The sequence below is a fragment of the Bombus terrestris genome, chromosome 3 (assembly GCF_910591885.1).
Source record: "Bombus terrestris chromosome 3, iyBomTerr1.2, whole genome shotgun sequence".
Classification (NCBI taxonomy): domain Eukaryota; kingdom Metazoa; phylum Arthropoda; class Insecta; order Hymenoptera; family Apidae; genus Bombus; species Bombus terrestris.
The window spans coordinates 12,420,253-12,439,340 of NC_063271.1; the positions used below are offsets into that span (position 1 = coordinate 12,420,253).

At 33.1% G+C, this 19,088-nt stretch overlaps 3 protein-coding genes and 1 long non-coding RNA gene across 9 annotated transcripts in view; 3 read left to right on the top strand and 1 right to left on the bottom strand.

Moving 5' to 3' along the window:
* Positions 1-7,320, top strand: part of LOC100642839 (beta-3 adrenergic receptor) — a 77,035-nt gene extending 69,715 nt beyond the window's left edge. For 4 of the 5 annotated variants that reach the window (XM_012321118.3, XM_048404531.1, XM_003394634.4 and 1 more), the window contains 4 exons: positions 284-515; positions 625-858; positions 1,311-1,591; positions 4,673-7,320. In XM_012321118.3, coding sequence (XP_012176508.2) covers positions 284-515; positions 625-858; positions 1,311-1,591; positions 4,673-4,960 — 1,035 coding nt within the window. In that variant the 3' untranslated portion in view covers positions 4,961-7,320. Of the gene's footprint in view, positions 1-283; positions 516-624; positions 859-1,310; positions 1,592-1,876; positions 2,043-4,672 lie in introns of those variants that run through there. The other variant, XM_048404533.1, reaches the window with a different exon arrangement.
* Positions 7,321-10,590: 3,270 nt separating this feature from the next.
* On the top strand, positions 10,591-14,037 carry LOC125384624 (glutathione hydrolase 1 proenzyme-like). Of its 2 annotated transcripts, XM_048404535.1 has the most exons (6): positions 10,613-10,916; positions 11,114-11,313; positions 12,627-12,860; positions 13,387-13,610; positions 13,687-13,896; positions 13,971-14,037. In XM_048404535.1, exons 1-5 carry the CDS (start codon positions 10,887-10,889, stop codon positions 13,881-13,883), a joined length of 885 nt encoding a protein of 294 aa, XP_048260492.1. In that variant the 5' UTR covers positions 10,613-10,886; the 3' UTR covers positions 13,884-13,896; positions 13,971-14,037. The 2 variants fall into 2 exon arrangements, with proteins under 2 accessions (XP_048260493.1, XP_048260492.1); XM_048404536.1 differs by lacking the exon at positions 13,971-14,037 and having other exon boundaries at positions 10,591-10,916; positions 13,387-13,605; positions 13,687-13,807.
* A 111-nt stretch (positions 14,038-14,148) lies between these two features.
* On the top strand, positions 14,149-15,853 carry LOC100642632 (scoloptoxin SSD20). Its single transcript, XM_003394633.4, has 5 exons — positions 14,149-14,171; positions 14,244-14,493; positions 14,670-14,863; positions 15,234-15,474; positions 15,590-15,853. Exons 1-5 carry the CDS (start codon positions 14,149-14,151, stop codon positions 15,851-15,853), a joined length of 972 nt encoding a protein of 323 aa, XP_003394681.2.
* Positions 15,854-17,663: 1,810 nt separating this feature from the next.
* LOC125384744 lies at positions 17,664-18,923 on the bottom strand. The gene is made up of 2 exons (XR_007223499.1): positions 18,376-18,923; positions 17,664-18,314 (listed from the first exon to the last, which is right to left on the bottom strand). It is a non-coding gene; the product is annotated as an uncharacterized LOC125384744 (long non-coding RNA).
* Between the last annotated feature and the right edge of the window lie 165 nt (positions 18,924-19,088).

Genomic DNA, 19,088 nt, shown 5'->3' on the forward strand with positions numbered 1-19,088 from the left:
ACTTTTCATAATTTACTCAGCATGTAATTTGGAAGATAAAAGACACGGAGAATCTTAAATATATTTCAACATATCTTGAAACATGGAAAAATGTAGCATAGGACATTTTAACTACAGAGAGCAATATACTCCAATACCATAGCGTAAAAGATAATCTTTTCCTTCAATTTTTCTTTTCAATCTCTTCTGTTTAGCGAACGAATAATCCAAGTCATCCATAAATTCTTTTTCCCCGAATTTAATATTCGGAAACGATCGCTGCTGACAATGGATTCTAATTCAGGAGATTCAAGCGAGGACACCGAGCGTAGCAGGATCACGAAGACCGTCCGGTAGCGGAACTGGCTCTTTCTTTCCATTCCCGCCATTGCAACGAAGACTCAGCGAAGCTTTGCTGGCGTTGGGATCCTGCAGAACCGGAAACAGTTTCGACAGCAATAATCTCGGCTTTCATCGAAGCAAATTGCAGCCTGCCGCTTCGTGCAATACACTTCGCGTACCCACTTCCGAATCAGGTTAATAGTATAAACTTAAATGTGATTTTTGGCTTACGATTTCTGATTATAAAATTCTTCTCTGCTTTCTCTTCAAAAAGTATAATTATAGCTTACATTATGCATATAGGTGAAAGCAGTAAATTAGTTAGATCGAGCGCGAGCGCAGCCAGCCTGATGGGTCCTCATTACAGAAGCGATTTTATTGGAGTTGATGTGAGCGCTGGTTGTTCTATAGCAATGAATGAAACACCAAGAAGAAGTCCAAGGATTCTTATAACGAGAGCTTATAGCGAGGATAGCCAAGATGGAGGAAGTCCATTGTTAAGGAAACCTATTCTGGCCAACGCTCTTCCGTGCGACAGTATATATTATTCTTTCATTTGCTGTTCCATTGGAATTATTCTTTTTATTTCATTCTGGCTTCGTAAAATATTGCTTCCAAACGAATATTCGAATACTTTACGAACTATTTACATTTTTTAAGAATGCTTGATTTGATGGATTTGATATGAAAAAAAAACTACTGTTATACGAAATTAGCTATAGAAAGTTTGATAATACTTTCAGTCTCCATATCGATCAAACTTTTATAAGCTATTAATTAACCAAACGATAAATATATTTATCTTCTGTAAAACTGGTCTGAAATTAGAGTACAGTACGTCTCCGTTACAAAACCGTTGTATCGTTATTACTAATGAATAAAAAATAATTATTTTCATAACTTAAAAAATTCATTTTTGAAAGGATTAATTTTCACGTAAAATAAATTATTCAATAATTTGGTACTGGATTTTTGAACCCGTTTCCTAGAACGGAGATGGCGACATTGCAGCACCGGAAGCGATAGCAGCACGGGAAGCAGCGAGACGAGCGTGTGGACGACGGGTGTCGCGCAAAAACTCGTCAAGGCCAATGTAAAAAGCGCATCGGACATGTGGCCTGCGCCGAGAAGATTTGTACGGGGAAAAAATTTAGAGGAAGGACCACTTCTGGTTGGCGCCAGACCGAGCAATAACAGCGAGAGCAGCGATACAACGGACACTACAGCTACCACAACCACCACCACGATGCCCAGTAAGCAGGTCACGATGGTAAGTGTTCGATGTACGACACCAAGACCGACTTGAAAAATCTCTATACGTTACAATGACCTGTATGCAAACGATTTCCAGCCTTAAGAATTGTATTCAAAACATGTTAATCGATGAATTACAGACAACTTTTTGTTGGTTTAACGATGTGACAAACAGACAATGTGCCGAGGAGAATATTTTAAGTATTTTGGAAATTAAGATTATTGTCAAAAATAAAAAGAAGAACAAAAATAAACATTTTTTGTTCTTATCAATTTTTCAACTTGGTCTTCTGTTTTTCAGCTATTTGATTTTGGAAATGGGATTTTTGAAATCAAGATCAACTTCAATTATTCAAAACGTTTTTGTTTTCAATTTGGACCATACGATTACGACAGTATCAAAGAAAACTGTGTAGCTGGTGATGATAACTGACTAATAAAATGCAGAAGATTCGTATTGATTTAAATACATCTTCCTGTGTGTGTTACATGTTCACGATATTCTCTTACATAGCACTTTTCGCATAGTCCATAAGCAAAAATTAAGCGGATTAAGATCCGATAAGCTCGGAGTCCACAAAACTGGTCCTTATTCATGGACTTATTTCACACCAAGGAATATCCTAATCCTATGGAGACACTAACAAAATATCTTGCTAAAACCATGATCTCTGTGAAATATCAAGCGCCATCCTGGTGAAAAGTTTCGGAGAAAATCTAAATAAATTGGACCGTTAATAGTCCATGGAATAGCGATTCCATAACTTAACCATTCAATATTCCAACCCAAACATATAAGCTACAGCAATGTTAATTGAGTACATGTCAGGATCAATATGGACGTACAATAATGACAATTTTGTCAATTGAGACATTCATTGTTATGAAAGATCGCTTCGTCGTTGAAGCAGACATTCCAAATTAATTTGGTTGTCTGTTATAAATTATCAAGTGCCCATCTACAAAATCGAATTCTTAATCTGTGGTCTCTATCGTTCAATTGTACAAGATTAACGCGGTAAACATGATATTGAATGTGTTGTAGCATTCGATGCCTGGATTTTGATCCATTGGGAATGGTTCATTCGATCTGGATTCAAATGGACCATTCCTAATACGGTTAAAATTCTAGGGTCATTTTGTATTTCATCGATCATCAATTTTGTATTTCATTTCTCCGTTTCTCTGACGACGTAATGGGCGATCGAGATCTCCTTTCAATATTTTTTATCTGCTGAACATTCGAATGTCGACGCGACGGTTAGGACATCGCTCGGCATAAAAACACAAAGCATGTCGGTAATTTCCATGACATTTGCCGAGAATCAGTAGAATATCTACTACATCATTTGGAGTATAATAATAAGTACAATAGTAACTTGCTCGCTGGTATATCACCGATAGTTGACAGCTTGTTCTTGTACGTAAACTTCGTTCATTGATTTCGCCAACGTATGATTTCAATATTCCTCGAAGAACAAATACAGTGTCTGAACAAATCCGTTGATAGTTGTCTCGAAGTAACGACAATAAAAGTTCTCTCACTTCTCCTACTCTCCTGTTTCAACTACAGAGCGATGGGACAATGTCTGTACGTCCGCGCGGGAAGATAAGGTACAAAAGTCTCGCTTTAGCGAGATACAGAAGTTCCGACTTTTGTCCATTTTACCTGTTGCTGAATTTAGCTTCTGAATATTCCCGCTAATTCTTGGAAATGGAGTTTCGACGTGAGCTGCAAGCGTGTCGTATTAAGTTGCATTGTCTCACTGCAGTTCATATGCTCCCGGACTGAGTGTCGATATGTCACTTACGTTTATTCTTTCCTCTTACCTCAATCGAATTTTCAGAATTTATCAATCCAGACAAGCATGCACGTTAAATCCAGACTGTGGATGCTATAGTGGACATTTCTGCACAAATAACAATTTCTCTGCATACTCGGAATAGATGCTGTATTTATCCGCTAGACGATTGGCCGCGCGAAGGTTAATCTGCAAATCAAATATCTAGGAAAGAGAAGGTCATATCGAAAAATCGATAAGAATGAGAAGTATGTAATTTTTGTCGTACAATCCAGATCCATAATAAAAGATGGGATTTCCGTTTAGAAAAACTAAGCTGACCGTGATACACCTGAACGACCTTGACCCAAGACAAGGTCGACAACAAATGTCTCCTTCCAAATCCTATAATTTTTATTTAAAGCATTTCTTCCGATAAATCTTAGTTTCTGAGATATCTCGTTGCCTTATGTTAAATCGAGACACCGTGTATAATTCAAAGTATGTCATGCTTGTAATTTTTAACAGATAAGTACAATGTAAGTGTTGAGACGATCGTGTTACACACGTGTAATCTATAATTTGAGAAAACGACAAGTCATGATAAGGAAATGCAATTCGCATAAGACGATTTCAGAGAATAATAGCTTATTACATCATGTTCACTGTAACTAGAGTTGCCATCCGTCAGAGTTTTCCTGGATTTGTTTTTGTTTTTAAGGCGTTTAAGGACGTTCGCAGGAATTTCCTGATTTTCTCTGATCATTTATATTATCATGTTATATGAGCCGTGATCTGTCATACGTCAGAGCGCCTATAATAATATACTGGGTAGCGATGTATTTGTTTTTCCAGAAGTGTTCGCATTAAAATTTTCCAGAATTCGCATTAGACGCAACAGAAGCTGTCTAAATGCAAACGCAGAGCTATTCGGTTTCAATGTACAATCTACAGAAGTTTTTATCTTGTACCTAATGATATTAGGTCGTCCGAAAAGTTTCTTTTGTTTTATAAGGAAATAATGGATGCTCAACATTTCCCGTTTTATTTTATTTTATCAAAATAGGTATGATCCAATTTATTCTATCAAAATAAAGATCACAACGTTCGACAGATTAGGTTTTTTGTTTGTATAAAAATGCATTGTTGTAAAAGACGAGTCTGTAAAAGAACTATAATAATCCAAAATTTAGAATAATCCAAAAATTGGATAGAAGAGTCCGGTTTTCAGGCGAAGTTTAGAGTTTCCATGGTCTTTATGCTACGCTAATGATTTTATAAATAGCAACCCTAATTGTAATGAATAATATGTGCAGGAAAACGGTAGCTATCGGGAGAAAGAGAAAGAAAAAATAAATGGCAACAAGAAAGAGGGACAGCACAGCGAGAGCGACAACAGTTGGAGCAGCGTCGACGAGATCGAATCGAAGGAAATGGCGGACAAGAGCATAGAAGAGGATAATATCGAGAAGATCGAGGAGGAAGCAGACGCAGAAAAGTGCAAGCAATTGAGACGGAAATCGAAAACGATTCGCAAACCGGATGTTCCTCAGAATTGCAAGGAGACCGCGCAACGAAGGCCCCTTCTCACCTCGTCATCCTAAGTTCGATTAATCGATCAACGTACCTTTTTCATCACCTAATTTATTATTATTTTCTTCTTGTAATTTATTGTTCGACACTGTAATTTTTTAACGTGATGGAAATCATTTCGAGGGGACTCGGTGAAACAAGATCGCTGGATGAAATTTGTTATCGACCCATTAACAACCGCAAGCAATTGTTATTTTTTAAAGAATCGAGTTCATTGAGACTCCTGATCGATTGTCCGCGTTCAGTTCAGTTCAGAACAGCGACGATGAAGCTGATCATGTCCCCGTATGCTCGATATCACCTGCAATGTGTCGACATATCCTGAAATTATATTTTTCTACTTTCACTGACAAGTCACAGCAGCGTTAACGAGGAAACCGTGGATTTCTTGCGGCCATTGCGGTCGCGCTGGAGTAAGAAAACCCGATCGAATATCTACATTATACTCCAACCACAATGAAAAACTTGTTCTCTCGTAGAAAGTTCAAGGAAAGGAAAGTTGATCATCCTCGTACGGGCATCGCGCGACTCTCACAGAAAAAAGCTTGCGCGCGCGAAAGAGCTCGTTGTATAATAATAATTTTTTTCGTCACCTCGCGGGTAATATCTCGCGACGAAAATTTCGCGGTGGATTTCTCGGCAATCACCCTCGCTATCGGAGATTTCGCGAAAAAGTAGTGGTAAGAAACGATCACGATACCTAAGAGAGTTCTCTTCATAGTAAAACACTCGATGAAATCCATGAAATATCGTAAGAAATCAGTCGACTTGGGACACGTGAATCGTTTGGTCGTTTCGACGAATTGTACGAATTACTATTGTGGTAATTTCGCGATATAACGGGCAATAATTTCCCTTACCGCTTTTGCTGATGTTCCTAGTTAATGGATTCGTGAAAGACAGAAGTTTGAAGGAGTAAATATTAAATATTGACGAAAGTTGCTTTACCGTCTATCGTGGATGATAAGATGAATAAATGTACGAAATTAACGTTTATCTATGCTGTCTAACGTGTATAACGGTTTCGTCTTATCTCTACAGAGATATTGACGGGTAGAATGTTAAAGAGCATAAAGAACTTTTGTTAGCTTCTAAAAAATACAGTTGAAAGAACTTTTGGCGAAAACTTGAACATTATAATTTTCATAAATGACAAAAACAGAATAATCTGTTGCGAAGTCAATTTTTCAATTTTTTATCTACTTTTATAATTTTATTATCATATTAATACTAAGTGCATTTCAACCGTTCTGAGGCAAATTTCAAACGTCTATGTTTTGCAAATTACTATATATTTTAGAAGCTATGTGTATATTTTAATAGTCGTCTCATTAATAAATTTTAAAAATGTTGAACGAAACTTCAACGCGAAGAAGAAAATATGTTAAAATTCAAACGAAATCGTGCACGAATGGAAACGTGCAAGCTAACGAGAGGAACGCATTAAAGAAATTTAATCACTGATGCGCGAAGTAATTAATATAGACGGTCGTTGTGAGTTTATTGATATTAAACGATAGTTATGTTAATACAATCACGTGGACGAGCAGATACACGTTAATAAAGAGTGACAGAAGGCACACATTTTACTAGCAAGTTTGTACAATCGTGGCCAACCACTGTGTTTTCACGGGCACGGTGGATTTATTCGCAATTAGGTGTAGCAACAATCACCTAAAAATTAACCGATATTAATGTTGATGGTTATTGGAATTGATGTTTTGAATTTTGTAGACGATGCATGATTGACGCGTGTGTATGAGAGAGTGTGCGAGTGTGTGAACAGTGTCAAGTTCAAATGTTCTAATTTTTAAGAATCGTTGAAATGGAAAAAAGATTATTTATCGTTTTTTAAACTCTAAGCGAATGTTACGAAAAATTTAGAAAACAAATGTTGTTCGACTAACGATTAATTTGCAACATATTTATGAAATTTCCTCTAGGAATTGTTTTAATGGTTTCAACTGAAATGTTTTTTTAGTATTATTTTCGAAGAAAAATATGTCAAGGTTGCATACGATAAATGTGATTCTGCGAATCTTGATCACTAGAAATTTACTATATTGTGCTCAATTTTTTCGATTTGCAGTGTGCACAGTCACGATGCAAGATTATATAATGAGCGGAGCGAATTCATGTTGCGAGTACTTGGACTATTTGCTTTCGAATTTGTCAATTAGAAGTTAATGAAACGATCTCGTCATTTGTTGATCTCAACATAGAGCACAAATATTTTATCATTCCGGCGTGAAGAACTTAGTCGGGTACCGCGTGTAACATTAATGTTAATGGTGTTAAAATATCGCGATTTAAAAGGTGTTTGAGTGTACGTCGTTAGTGCAAATAAAACCGAAAAATGTTCTAAAAAGGATAACAGTCTTACGTAATTATTTCCTCTTTAGGTTTATAGGATACCATCAAAAATTACTGAATACTAAATTATAATAAATCAGAGAATAATGGAATGAGCCAAACTGAGTCAAACTATCATTAGTAAATATCCTAAATAAATAAATATGATCATTAATAACAATTATTTCCATCTTCATTATTTCCATCAGTTCACCCTTCTGCTTTATCTCATCTTTATTTGCTTGTTAAAGAAAAGAAAGAATCGATTGGATGTTATTAGCAAATACTTCAGTAGCAACGACGCCATTGTGCAGAATGTTACAGTTCGTCATTTAATAAGGCACTCAACGATACCATTAAACGTAACATTTTTCGAATTATTATTGGAGTAACGTGCCGAAGTTTCGGTCGACCAACTTATAATAGATTTTAGCAAAGGTTATTTGCAAGATCACCTCCGTTTCATGCCAGCGGCCACTGGGACTAACTCTCTAAAGTTGTTTATCCGATCAAACAGGTCACAAAGTGAATTTCAAGTGACAGATCTTGTACCACGAGACACTACAAAGATATTCTTCCTTTCCCAAAGTATTTATTTCGCGAATAATTGAGGAGCTGACGACAAAAACAAATTTTTCAAAGCTTTAGATGATCTAATGATCAGAAGATTCATAATAGAATGGAATCGATATTTTGAAAAATGTTCTATGTCTACTTATTTTGGAGCATTAAATAAATTTAGATTAGGTAAACTCATGATTTTCTCGATAAAGAACTCGAGGATGCACTTCAAATTCAATTAATCTATTTCCGTAATTATTATTTCCAGTAACCATAACTAATTATCTCAAAAAATACGAAAAAAAAGAAGATATCAAATATTCAAAATTAGAACAGAAGTTAAAGATGCTAGGAGTCTTCTTTCGTTTTCCGAAAAAACGACAAACATGTACAAAGGAATATTTTTATTATGAAATTTTCTTTGAAGAATATTTTAATTTCGAGGAGAATTATACCGTTTTATCCTACGCTCATCTTTCAGAGTCGAAGGAGGCATGTTTTCTTATCGCGAGAGTGTTTCACACAGAAAAAGGGCAACGAGGTTACAGAGAAAAAACGGTGCACGCGTAGTAACTTCGAAACAAGGCCTTCTTTTAGAATTCAAAGTCGTCCGAACCATAACCCTGTCCCCCTTAATCTGGAATTGGAATAAGGGGAATTAAATTCGTCCGCGCGAGCAAGAAACAACAATCCCTTCTCTGCTACGATTGGGCCTCGCAGCGAACGCGTTTCGAAATGTTTTCATCGAGAGCCAAACCGGCAATCCGGTCGGAGCTCTGCGTGATAAATCGTGAGCCGGAGCGACACGCGTTCGATGTCCCGTGCGATCTCGGTCGAACGTCGATCTACTTTTATGAAGAAACTGTGAAATTATTCTTGTATCTTGTTATCCTATCAGTGAATAATCGCGTTATAGCAAGAGGAAAAACAGACAGATTAACTTAATTTTTAAAAAAAGAAGATGATGTTTAAGAAAGATACTTAAAATAAATAACATACTGTCCGTTTTTACGTAACGTAAGGCAATTTTCTATTTGTGAGTCGTGTTAAAAGTATCAGAAATCGTTATTGTTATTATCTTTAACAATGGAGTAATAGCGGAATGTTCGTGTTTTATAAAGGATTGATTGAGTGGTCGTGGTCGCACGTAATGATCATGGGATTCTTTCATTGCAAGATATGCACGTTTCAACTGATAATTGTTTCAAATTAGAATCACGCAATCGTGTGCAGTAATTTTCACGTTATTTCCATGTTAAATTTACGTGTGGCTACTTTAAACATATGTTAGACAATCTTTATGCGAACCGCTACCTTCCTCATATGTATGAAAGAGTATTTTTAACGCGTGACACGTGGTTCTATCTTCTGGCGACGTTCTTGTCATGTATTACTCTTTGAATTCTCAGGATATCACGAAGCGATCAAGTGAGTCCTATTGAATGACGATCGGTGAACATTGTGTTTATAAAGTTCGTTGAATTTGAGAAGATATAACCGTAGAGAAGATGACGAGGAGACACAGCTTAGCGGAAATAGAGGAGTCGAGGAAGGAATTAAGGTAAGATCATAAACGATCTGTATTACCAAACATTACAATAAAAAAATATTTTCTCGAGTAAAAAATATTGTTCCTTATAAAAGAAAAAAGTAAACTTGAGCGTATTATGGTATTCTAGTTACTAAGTGTAGCACTTTTTATCTGGCATGAGTTCCAATGAGTTAATCTAACGTTTTATCAATGAACATGACCAAGCAATAAAAGTTAGAAACGAAATAAACGGAGCAGTTGCTCAAAAATATTGTGCGATTTCGTTACTTTGTGTGTACTTGTTTTTGCTAAATCACATTATATAATGCTTAGCGGTTCCTATAATAGCCATAAATTGTCACAATTGCATGCCACTTCCTGATAGTCCACCCCGCTTGTTTTATGACCCAGATATATAACTCCCCGAAGGATGTTTAATTAAGTACTGTCGTATTACAGGAATTTTTCTTTTTTTATTTTCTATCTTTCTTTTTTCCTCTTATAACAGAAATCTTTCTTTTTGTAACGTAAAAATTGAATGATAACGGCGACATAAAGATTAAATAAAGATTAAATAGAAACCGACATAAAGATTAAATAGATATTTTATAAATATTGTCACTGATAATTTTTGTAGATTTTTATTGTGTAGGTAGTTAGATATGCGATATTGATTATCACGATACTTATTGAATTTTTTATAGTTTTCCAGATAGTAAATACATACTACTATATCGTAAAATAATATGGAATTCTTAATGTCGTAATAGAATGAACGTATATAAATCAACGTATTTATTGAGTATTCTATACTTCTTATAGTTTAAAAGTATATTTTAAATATTGAATAATAAATTTTATTCTTTAAAAATTTTAAACTTCATTTGTAGCAAAATTTCTTTTATCATCATCAAAAAATTTAATAATCTATGATGACATACGGAAGACAATAGTACTACTAAATTATTTCGCTTGTAAATATATGCATGTAGATACGTATATCTATTAACCTTTATGTCATTTAAGTAATATTCAACTAAAAGTTTACATTTTATCTTTTTACTAATAATAATTATCATCAATAATTGTAAAAGACTTTAACTTGTGATAGTTATTTGTCATTTAAATCATAAAATTTACTTAAAACTTTACTCGATCTTTTTATTTTGGATGATTAGAAAAACGTAGAATGAATGTTGTCAGTAATCGTAAAGATGTTGAAATAGCAATGATTATTTGCCTTACTTGTTAACGTTTTGAAATTGTGTATGGCACATGCTACATGTAGAATGGAACAATTCTGTGCCAGTGGCGTGAAACGCGCAAACTCGGATTGATTTTCTCCGGTCAGCTGGTGTTGTTCATCTTCCGACGATACGGTTAATTTTACGTACGATTATCGATGGATAAATTTCTTTGGTAACATGAACGATATGCATCAAGAATCCTCGATAAAACGAGACGGAGGTCCGTGTGAGAAAAGTTGAATGTGAATGGTGATCAAAAATCGTCTGTTTTTGACAGTAAGTGTCAAATAATGCGCTAAACGACAGAAACTAGATATACGTGAGTGGTAGGTGGTTGTAGCCTCGAAACGCGACGTGTTTACTCGAATCGTCCAAAGGTGGCGACAGTTGTTTGATGTTTTGGTAACGGTTATTGTCGATATTGGTCGATAACAAGATCGTTAACCATTACATTTTATGATTCCTCTTTGTAGCAGCGAAAAAATATGACTTCCTCACCTTCGTCCAGTACCAGTTCCGCATACGCTAGTACTGACGATGTTCGTCAGTACTACAGTAACGATAAACGAAATTTCGTTGGTTCGGACGATGTCGGAACAACTCGGCTATTGCGTTCATATTCACCTCGTCGTAGCAAAGCGGGAAGATTCTTCGCGACACTGCGAATCGACAAGTGAGTTTTGCGCAGGTCTTGTGCATTCAAACAAAAGAATTGCGTGTCACAATTTGTTTAAAATTAAGCCTAATATTTTTCGTTTCTGTTTTATATAAATTTTGCAAAAGGTAGGTGAACTAGGTATTAAGTAGTTTATGCAGATGAGCATGGAATATGTATACATACTTATTTGAAAAATCTGTAACTGTTAATTTTTAAATCAACCTGTTAACCGAGTCATCCCTTCACCAACAAGTTTTTATTGTAGGCCAAAAATAATAAAGAACTATAAAATTAAAAGATAATGAAGAAGAATCAATTTCAATTAGTTTAATTTTGGTCTTTGCAAATAAATATCTGTTAATCTTTGTAAATATAATGTACGCGTAAAAATCAAGTGATACATTTAAAAAATAGAGGATCTATGAGTAATAAAGTTATATCCAAGAAATAATAGGTCCGAATGACGAGATAATTTGTCTTTTCTAAATAACAGGTTAAAATATTCTATATGTACATGTAGATTTCTAGATTAGCAACAGAGAGCACTCTACATATAACCTTCGTAATGAATCTGCTTTCACTATGCTGATTCATTTATAGATACCTTTAATCGATATCCTATATATTCATGCTATAAATAATATGTGTGTCATACATTACTGCAAAAATTGTAGTATATTTCATATTATGCATAAATAATTCACAGAAATTGCTTGCGTTACAGAATTTTTTAAAAGAAACAATCTACCAATTTACAATTCACCTATTGACAGCCACTTACAGTCACCGATTATTTTGTGCTACCGGCAACTAAAATGCAAAGAAGCAGCATAAAAAGTTATAGAATACCTTGACATTTTGTATTATAAATTTTCTATAAAATTTATAAATATAAATGAAAATAAAAAATTATTTTAACACCTATCTTTAAAATAATTAAAATCGATTTTAATTTTTGTATTTAATTAAAATTAAAAGTTTTAAACGTAGCATATTTTTTTAAATTTCTCTTTATAAAATTGTTAATAGCTATCACGGGAAAGTATAAATAATGATTAACAAAATTCAGTGAAACGTATTAAAAATTAGTAAAATTGATAAAACTGAACATTTATAAGATTAATAAAACCACAAAAATTTATATGTATTACATAGTAAGTATAAAATATCACGAATCGTCTAGATAATATTCTTTTAAAATAAATTTATTTAAGATTAATTAAATTGCGAAAAATATTTTTATTATTTATTTATTCCATAAATTCATATCAAACATATGGTTTTTCCATTTCCTATGTTAAGTTCATTTGGTTATTTATTATTTTCAGATCCTATATTAATGCGAAAAATACTATAATAGCAGGGATAATATTAGCCACAGTAATTCTTACAATAATAGCAATCTGCAGTGTTTATGGAGCCAGTAGGGACGTAGAAATTCAAGAAAACGAAGATGTACCACCGGATCCGGAAATACTATTACCTCCGTCATGGAGCAAATTAAAAATTTTTAAACGTGGTGCCGTTTGTGCAGATGCTGCACTATGTGCTAACATTGGCAAGTATGTAAAATTATATTGCTATTATATGGGGCATTTAGAGCAAAAGTAGACTAGACCACATTTTTTCTGAATGTGAGCTTTTAAGTGATTTATTCCAATAAACAGTATTAATCATATAAAAGTGGAAAAATTCAATTTTTTCCAAATTGAAGTCAGATAACAACGAAATCACTTATTGCACTGAATATCTTATGTCAACATTTATTTTATATCGCGAATTACTCAGTTTGTTGAATATAAAGATTAGTTTACTTTTGCTCTCAATACTTTAAATTAAATTACTATATTTGTGGATCTTTATACACTCATGGGAAATTTTAAGGTACACAATGTAGATAGTAGACAAAGGTATATAAAATATCAAAAGTGTAATATTCATTATATCTGGTGAAAAAAATCTTCGCGTAGGTTTCATTTCTTTAGTTGTGCTCATAAAAATATAAATTTGCATAAACATCCGCAGCCTGTGCATTATGTCTTAAAATATACGATTGAATTATTAAATAAATGTATCATGTTTCCGTAGATCAATTCTAGAAAAAAATGGCTCTGCAGTGGATGCAACCATAGCTGCAATGATTTGCAATGGTCTCGTGAATATGCAAAGTATGGGTATTGGGGGCGGATTTTTTATGACAATTTACGATAAAGCCTCCAAGCGTGCATACACGTTAACCGCAAGAGATCGTGCTCCGTTAGCTGCAAACGCTACTATGTATCAAGGGAAGCCCAAAGAGGCGACATTGTACGGTAAAGCTTCCACTTCCTATGTTTTTAATGAATAAGTAAAAAGCTATGAAATCTGTATGTTCACGAATTCCATTAGGTCCATTGACTATCGCTGTTCCTGGGGAATTGGCAGGGTATTGGGAAGTTCATCAACGTTTCGGTAAATTACCATGGGTTGACTTATTCAGGCCCTCGATCGAACTGTGCGAAGAAGGATATAATTTGACAAAAGTTCAACACGATGGATTCAGATATAATGCAAAAAATATTTTAAAGGATCGCGTATTAAAGTAATAATTCGAAAAACGTATTATAACTTTCATAATCAATTACCTATAAGCTTCAAGATAGATAGAAAACACTAGATTTTTTCCATTTCAGGGAATTATTTGTAGATCCAAAGACGAACGACTTTTATAAACCAGGTTCAATTATTAGGCCCAAAGTATTTTGCAAAACTTTACGAGTAATCGCAGAGAAGGGAGCCTCAGAATTGTACAATGGGACATTGGGTAAACTTTTAGTACAAGATTTACAAGAAAGAGGGGCAATAATAACAATGAAAGATTTGAACAATTACAGGTATTTATCATTAAAGTACTTAGAAAAATACAAATTATCGACCATTGAGCTTTTAATTGAAATTATCTCTAGAGCAACATGGGATGAACCACTTGAGTCGAGTCTCTCCAATGGAATGAAACTTTTTACAGTCGGTTTACCCGCTAGTGGAGCACTTCTCACCTACATTTTGCATATTTTTGATAGATTTAATTTTACACCTGATAGTTTAGCTGATTTTAACAAAACCGCACTTACGTATCATCGAATGATAGAGACGTTTAAATATGCGTACGCGATGAGAAACGATATGGCTGATAAAGAATTCGTCGATATGGAAGAAGTGAGTAAATGACGTAATTTAATGAACAATTTTCTGTTATTCCAGTAGTTTATCAGAGATCTATAGATATACTGATACTCTATCAGTCAAATTTCTTAAAAGAGATGCGCATTAGATTTAAAAACATCGTATAAAAATAACCGCATAACTTTTCATTGTAATTCTACTTGTTTAAGTTAACAAACAACCTAATGTCGAAGACTCGCGCACAAGAAACACAAATGATGATAAATGATTATAAAACGTGGGATGACCCAGCGCATTATGGAGCGCGCATGTTGAGCAGCGCAAAGGATCAAGGAACTGCTCATGTTTCAGTATTAGCGCCAAATGGGGACGCAGTCTCAGCTACTAGTAGTATCAATTTCTAGTACGTTTATTTTTTAAACATTAATAAACTTCCAGATGGAAATTTTCATTAATTGCAAGGCTTTCTGGAGAAAAAGCTCATAAGATACAGCAGTGAATTGAGTAATTTGAGTTGGTAGTTCTAGTTTTTCAATATTATTATGTTTGAATTAATTATGATTGATAATAGTTCTTAAATAGTTCTTACTTTATTTTTTTAATTAATAATAATAATTCAACTATTTTACTATGTAAACAAGCTCTTTTGTAAAAGGCTCAATTATTTTTATAGTTAATACACAAACAAATTTAATAACTAATTTTAATACCAAACTTGATATTCAACGTGTCACTTTTTAATAGATAAATTAAATAATTGCCTTTTATATCAGTTTTGGAAGCGGAGTAGCTAGCGAAAGTACTGGAATATTATTGAATAATGGGATGAATGATTTTGGTATACCGTCAGCAATTAATTACTTCGGTATTCCACCTAGTCCGAACAATAATATCGCTCCTGGAAAAAGGCCTTTGTCATCTATGGTACCTTCGATCCTTGTCGATGAAAATGATGATGTAAGAATGGTCGTTGGTGCATCTGGTGGTACTAGGATCACCACGACAGTTGCTCAGGTTAACATTTATCAATTTAATATTTTATCGGACATTTCGTAAACATCGCATAAAAATTGTGTTAACATAAAGTTAATCCAGTGAATGTGTTATTTCTCAACTTTCCTATGTTTAGATAATGGCTAAGATTATATGGATGAATCAAACAGTGAAGGAAGCAGTGGATGCTCCTAGGATACATCATCAGTTGATCCCGCCAAACGTGTCATACGAGTATGGTGTACCAAAGCAAATAATTGATGAGTTGAAAAAGATTGGCCACAAGACTGCTCGTTACAGAATTCGTGGTAGCGTAGCTTGCATCATTTACACTAAGAACAATACAGTATACGGGAATGCGGACTTCCGGAAAGAAGGAGACGTGTATGGAGTCGATTAAATTCTTCCTAATTAAAATCAATGATCATTGGTGAACCTACTAATATACAGATATATAAATAAATTGCTGAACTGTTCTGGCGACTGATCGCAATAAGTGTTGTTCAAGTTCCCACGGTATTAAACTCTTCAACGTTTAATCGCCAAAATATATGAAAGAGAAACTTCCCATGATAATATTTGTTATGTGATGTTTTCTCTACGCTGAATTGTGCGAAATTAAAGTTCTTCGATAATTTTGCACACATTATTTTTTAATATCATTTTCTTCTTCTTATTATTATTATTTTTTTTTAATTACATTTCGATCTAGTTTAATCGCCAAAATATATGAAAGAGAAACTTCCCATGATAATATTTGTTATGTGATGTTTTCTCTACGCTGAATTGTGCGAAATTAAAGTTCTTCAATAATTTTGCACACATTATTTTTTAATATCATTTTTTTCTTCTTATTATTATTTTTTTTTTTTTAATTACATTTCGATCTAGTTTAATCGCCAAAATATATGAAAGAGAAACTTCCCATGATAATATTTGTTATGTGATGTTTTCTCTACGCTGAATTGTGCGAAATTAAAGTTCTTCAATAATTTTGCACACATTATTTTTTAATATCATTTTCTTCTTATTATTATTATTATTTTTTTTTAATTACATTTCGATCTAGTTTAATTTATGAAATATGCTACATGAATGTTCAAAGTATCTTTTTATATATTTAACGTAATCGCGATCTAATTGTGCTTATTGATTCAATGAATAATCACAATATAGGAAGTTTGTAGTAAACTCTTATTCTATCGAATTAGATTCTACATAGTACTATCGATCCATGCAGGAATACGGGGTGTTCTACTATTAAGCAACGACAATAAATTTAATAATTTCGTAGACTGCGATCCTTCCCAGTTAAAAATATCACGTAGTGAAATCAACCTGAATTCAAACATACTCTTGGAAGTTATTTCAATTTTTCTTTATATTTTACATCAGTATGTGTTCTAAAATTTTCGAAAAACATCCATCCCATACATATTCCAGTCTTTGATTAATTACTTCTTGTAATATATCCGATGCATTACAATTCGTTTTAATACATATAAGTATTTTAGAAGCGAAAGTTACATCCAATTACGTTGCTGATATATAAATAATGAGTCATTAATCTGTACATTATTACATAAATACATTTTTTATATTTACAAAATTTATAGATCATTCAGCTTACATATGTTAATTATTCTAGAAATGTTTTTGTGAAATTTATTTCATATATTGTATATTTCTGATATTGCCCGTTATAAAATTTTTGTTTAGAAAGTTTTTGTAATAAAGGATTAATTATAATATCAGTGTCTAGATATATACTTTTGTAAAAAGAATAATTATAATAATACTGAAGTATATCTAAATTTGTTTAAAGTATTCAATAATATTATTAACTCATAGAAAGTAATTTTCAACCTAATTCGAAAATTTCTAAAAAAAATAATAAAGATTTAAAATAATAAAAATATTTCAACTAAATAAGACGTCTGCTTTTATGCGCAGAATGAACGTATAATGTTAAATATTTATATCGTAGATGTCGTTAATCTATATGTAACGAACTCAAGACTCGGCGATGGAATAAACGACTACATACATATTTTTTTTCAATATTTCTAGCTGTGTACTGAAGTAACAAGTTCAGATCGATTAACGGGATTTCATACGTATGCGACATCCTTTCAATGGACTATATTTTCACGAAGTCGATAGTTTCTGGTAGCTTCGATTGATCTTTTATTTAACATACTGCGAGCAAAATGTGGATGCAATAGAAAACATTCGTATTTCCTTTTATCGTTACAAATTAACATAAAAGTTGAATTTACTTCAAATATTTTACTTCAAAGCGATGGTTGAATCATTTTTTTATTGACAACTTTGAAAGACACACTATATTTCTGAGTTGAATCATAATAATAATCGTCATAATAATCGTCGATAAGGTGAAACAAAGTTTAAAAGCCATTGTAAATCCTACTGTATGAATTTATAAAATTCCTCTGACTCCATGATCCTTATCTTTTTCCTTGTTTTTTTTAGAAAAACAGAATGCCTCTTATGTACTTCAATATAATGAATATTCTTTTTTAACAAAAAGGAATTAATTTGTAGTGCATGATAAGTAATTAAGATTAGAAGAAATGTGTTTCATGACAATCGTAAATAAATACAGATGTGTAAATATATGTAATTGCGTTGCGAGACACGTGTGTTGAAAATGCGGGACGTAGATACATGCACAGATACACTGTTATAAGACGTATACGTATCACATATATACATGTATATTTTTACATGTTGGGCAAAATTGGCAAGTAATAATCAAATGGGTTGATAATTCGTACGTCTATATTTGAACCTCGTTATCAATCGGATTCGAGATACATATACGTACAAGTACAGTTAACCTGAAATGTTCTCAACATAGATACTCTACTGCGTATTTTTCACCTTATCATTTTAACTTACATCAGACTCTTACAAGGCAGCATACAAAATATACTTAATATCAACTCCTTTACCACGCCCCATGCAAACATTTTTGTATTACTCTTTTTGCTTACTTCTCTTGAGATATATCAGCGAACGATAAATACAGAATTTTGTGGAACGACATTTCGCTTACAATGGTTCAAAGACTCCTAGAAGTTAATGTAACAAGCTGCCGATTGCGCATGCGTAATAGATCAACGTGCTATTTGTTGCCAAACATAGGAAGGATTGTTTCATAACAGAGATTTGGTACAGAAATCCAGTGCTTATTAATATCTGCTACGTAAAAAAGCATTTTTTTAAAAGTAGCACATAATGTCAAATCTATTGAAACTCAGAACAATGTCTGAGAAAGTACATATAAAATTACTGTTGAATATATTATTCAGTTGCCAAGCTAAGATGATACACTATCAGGGCTGTCTATATTACACTATAAAATTACGTATTTTAAATTTGTTTATAAATTTTTAATGAACAATGTTAGATGACATTAATTTTTGAAAGATTTGCTTCAGATTATACATATACCATGATTCGCATATATAACGATATTCATTCTTGAAATACATACGTAAAAGACGTAAGAAATTCAAAACAATATAAAGTTGTTTGTTTAACAAATAGATAATGAAACTTTTTTTGATGACAGCTAATTTTTTTTATTAATTTCTGCAATCAGTAATACA

What these genes read in the sequence shown, in the direction of transcription:
- LOC125384624 (XM_048404535.1), top strand. Translation starts at nt 10,887, where the DNA reads ATGGTGATCAAAAATCGTCTGTTTTTGACA. An exon ending in AAAATCGTCTGTTTTTGACA is followed by an intron (nt 10,917 to 11,113) that starts GTAAGTGTCAAA and finishes TCCTCTTTGTAG; the next exon opens with CAGCGAAAAAATATGACTTC. An exon ending in CTATGTGCTAACATTGGCAA is followed by an intron (nt 12,861 to 13,386) that starts GTATGTAAAATT and finishes ATGTTTCCGTAG; the next exon opens with ATCAATTCTAGAAAAAAATG.
- LOC100642632 (XM_003394633.4), top strand. Translation starts at nt 14,149, where the DNA reads ATGAAAGATTTGAACAATTACAG. An exon ending in AAAGATTTGAACAATTACAG is followed by an intron (nt 14,172 to 14,243) that starts GTATTTATCATT and finishes AATTATCTCTAG; the next exon opens with AGCAACATGGGATGAACCAC. An exon ending in ACTAGTAGTATCAATTTCTA is followed by an intron (nt 14,864 to 15,233) that starts GTACGTTTATTT and finishes CTTTTATATCAG; the next exon opens with TTTTGGAAGCGGAGTAGCTA.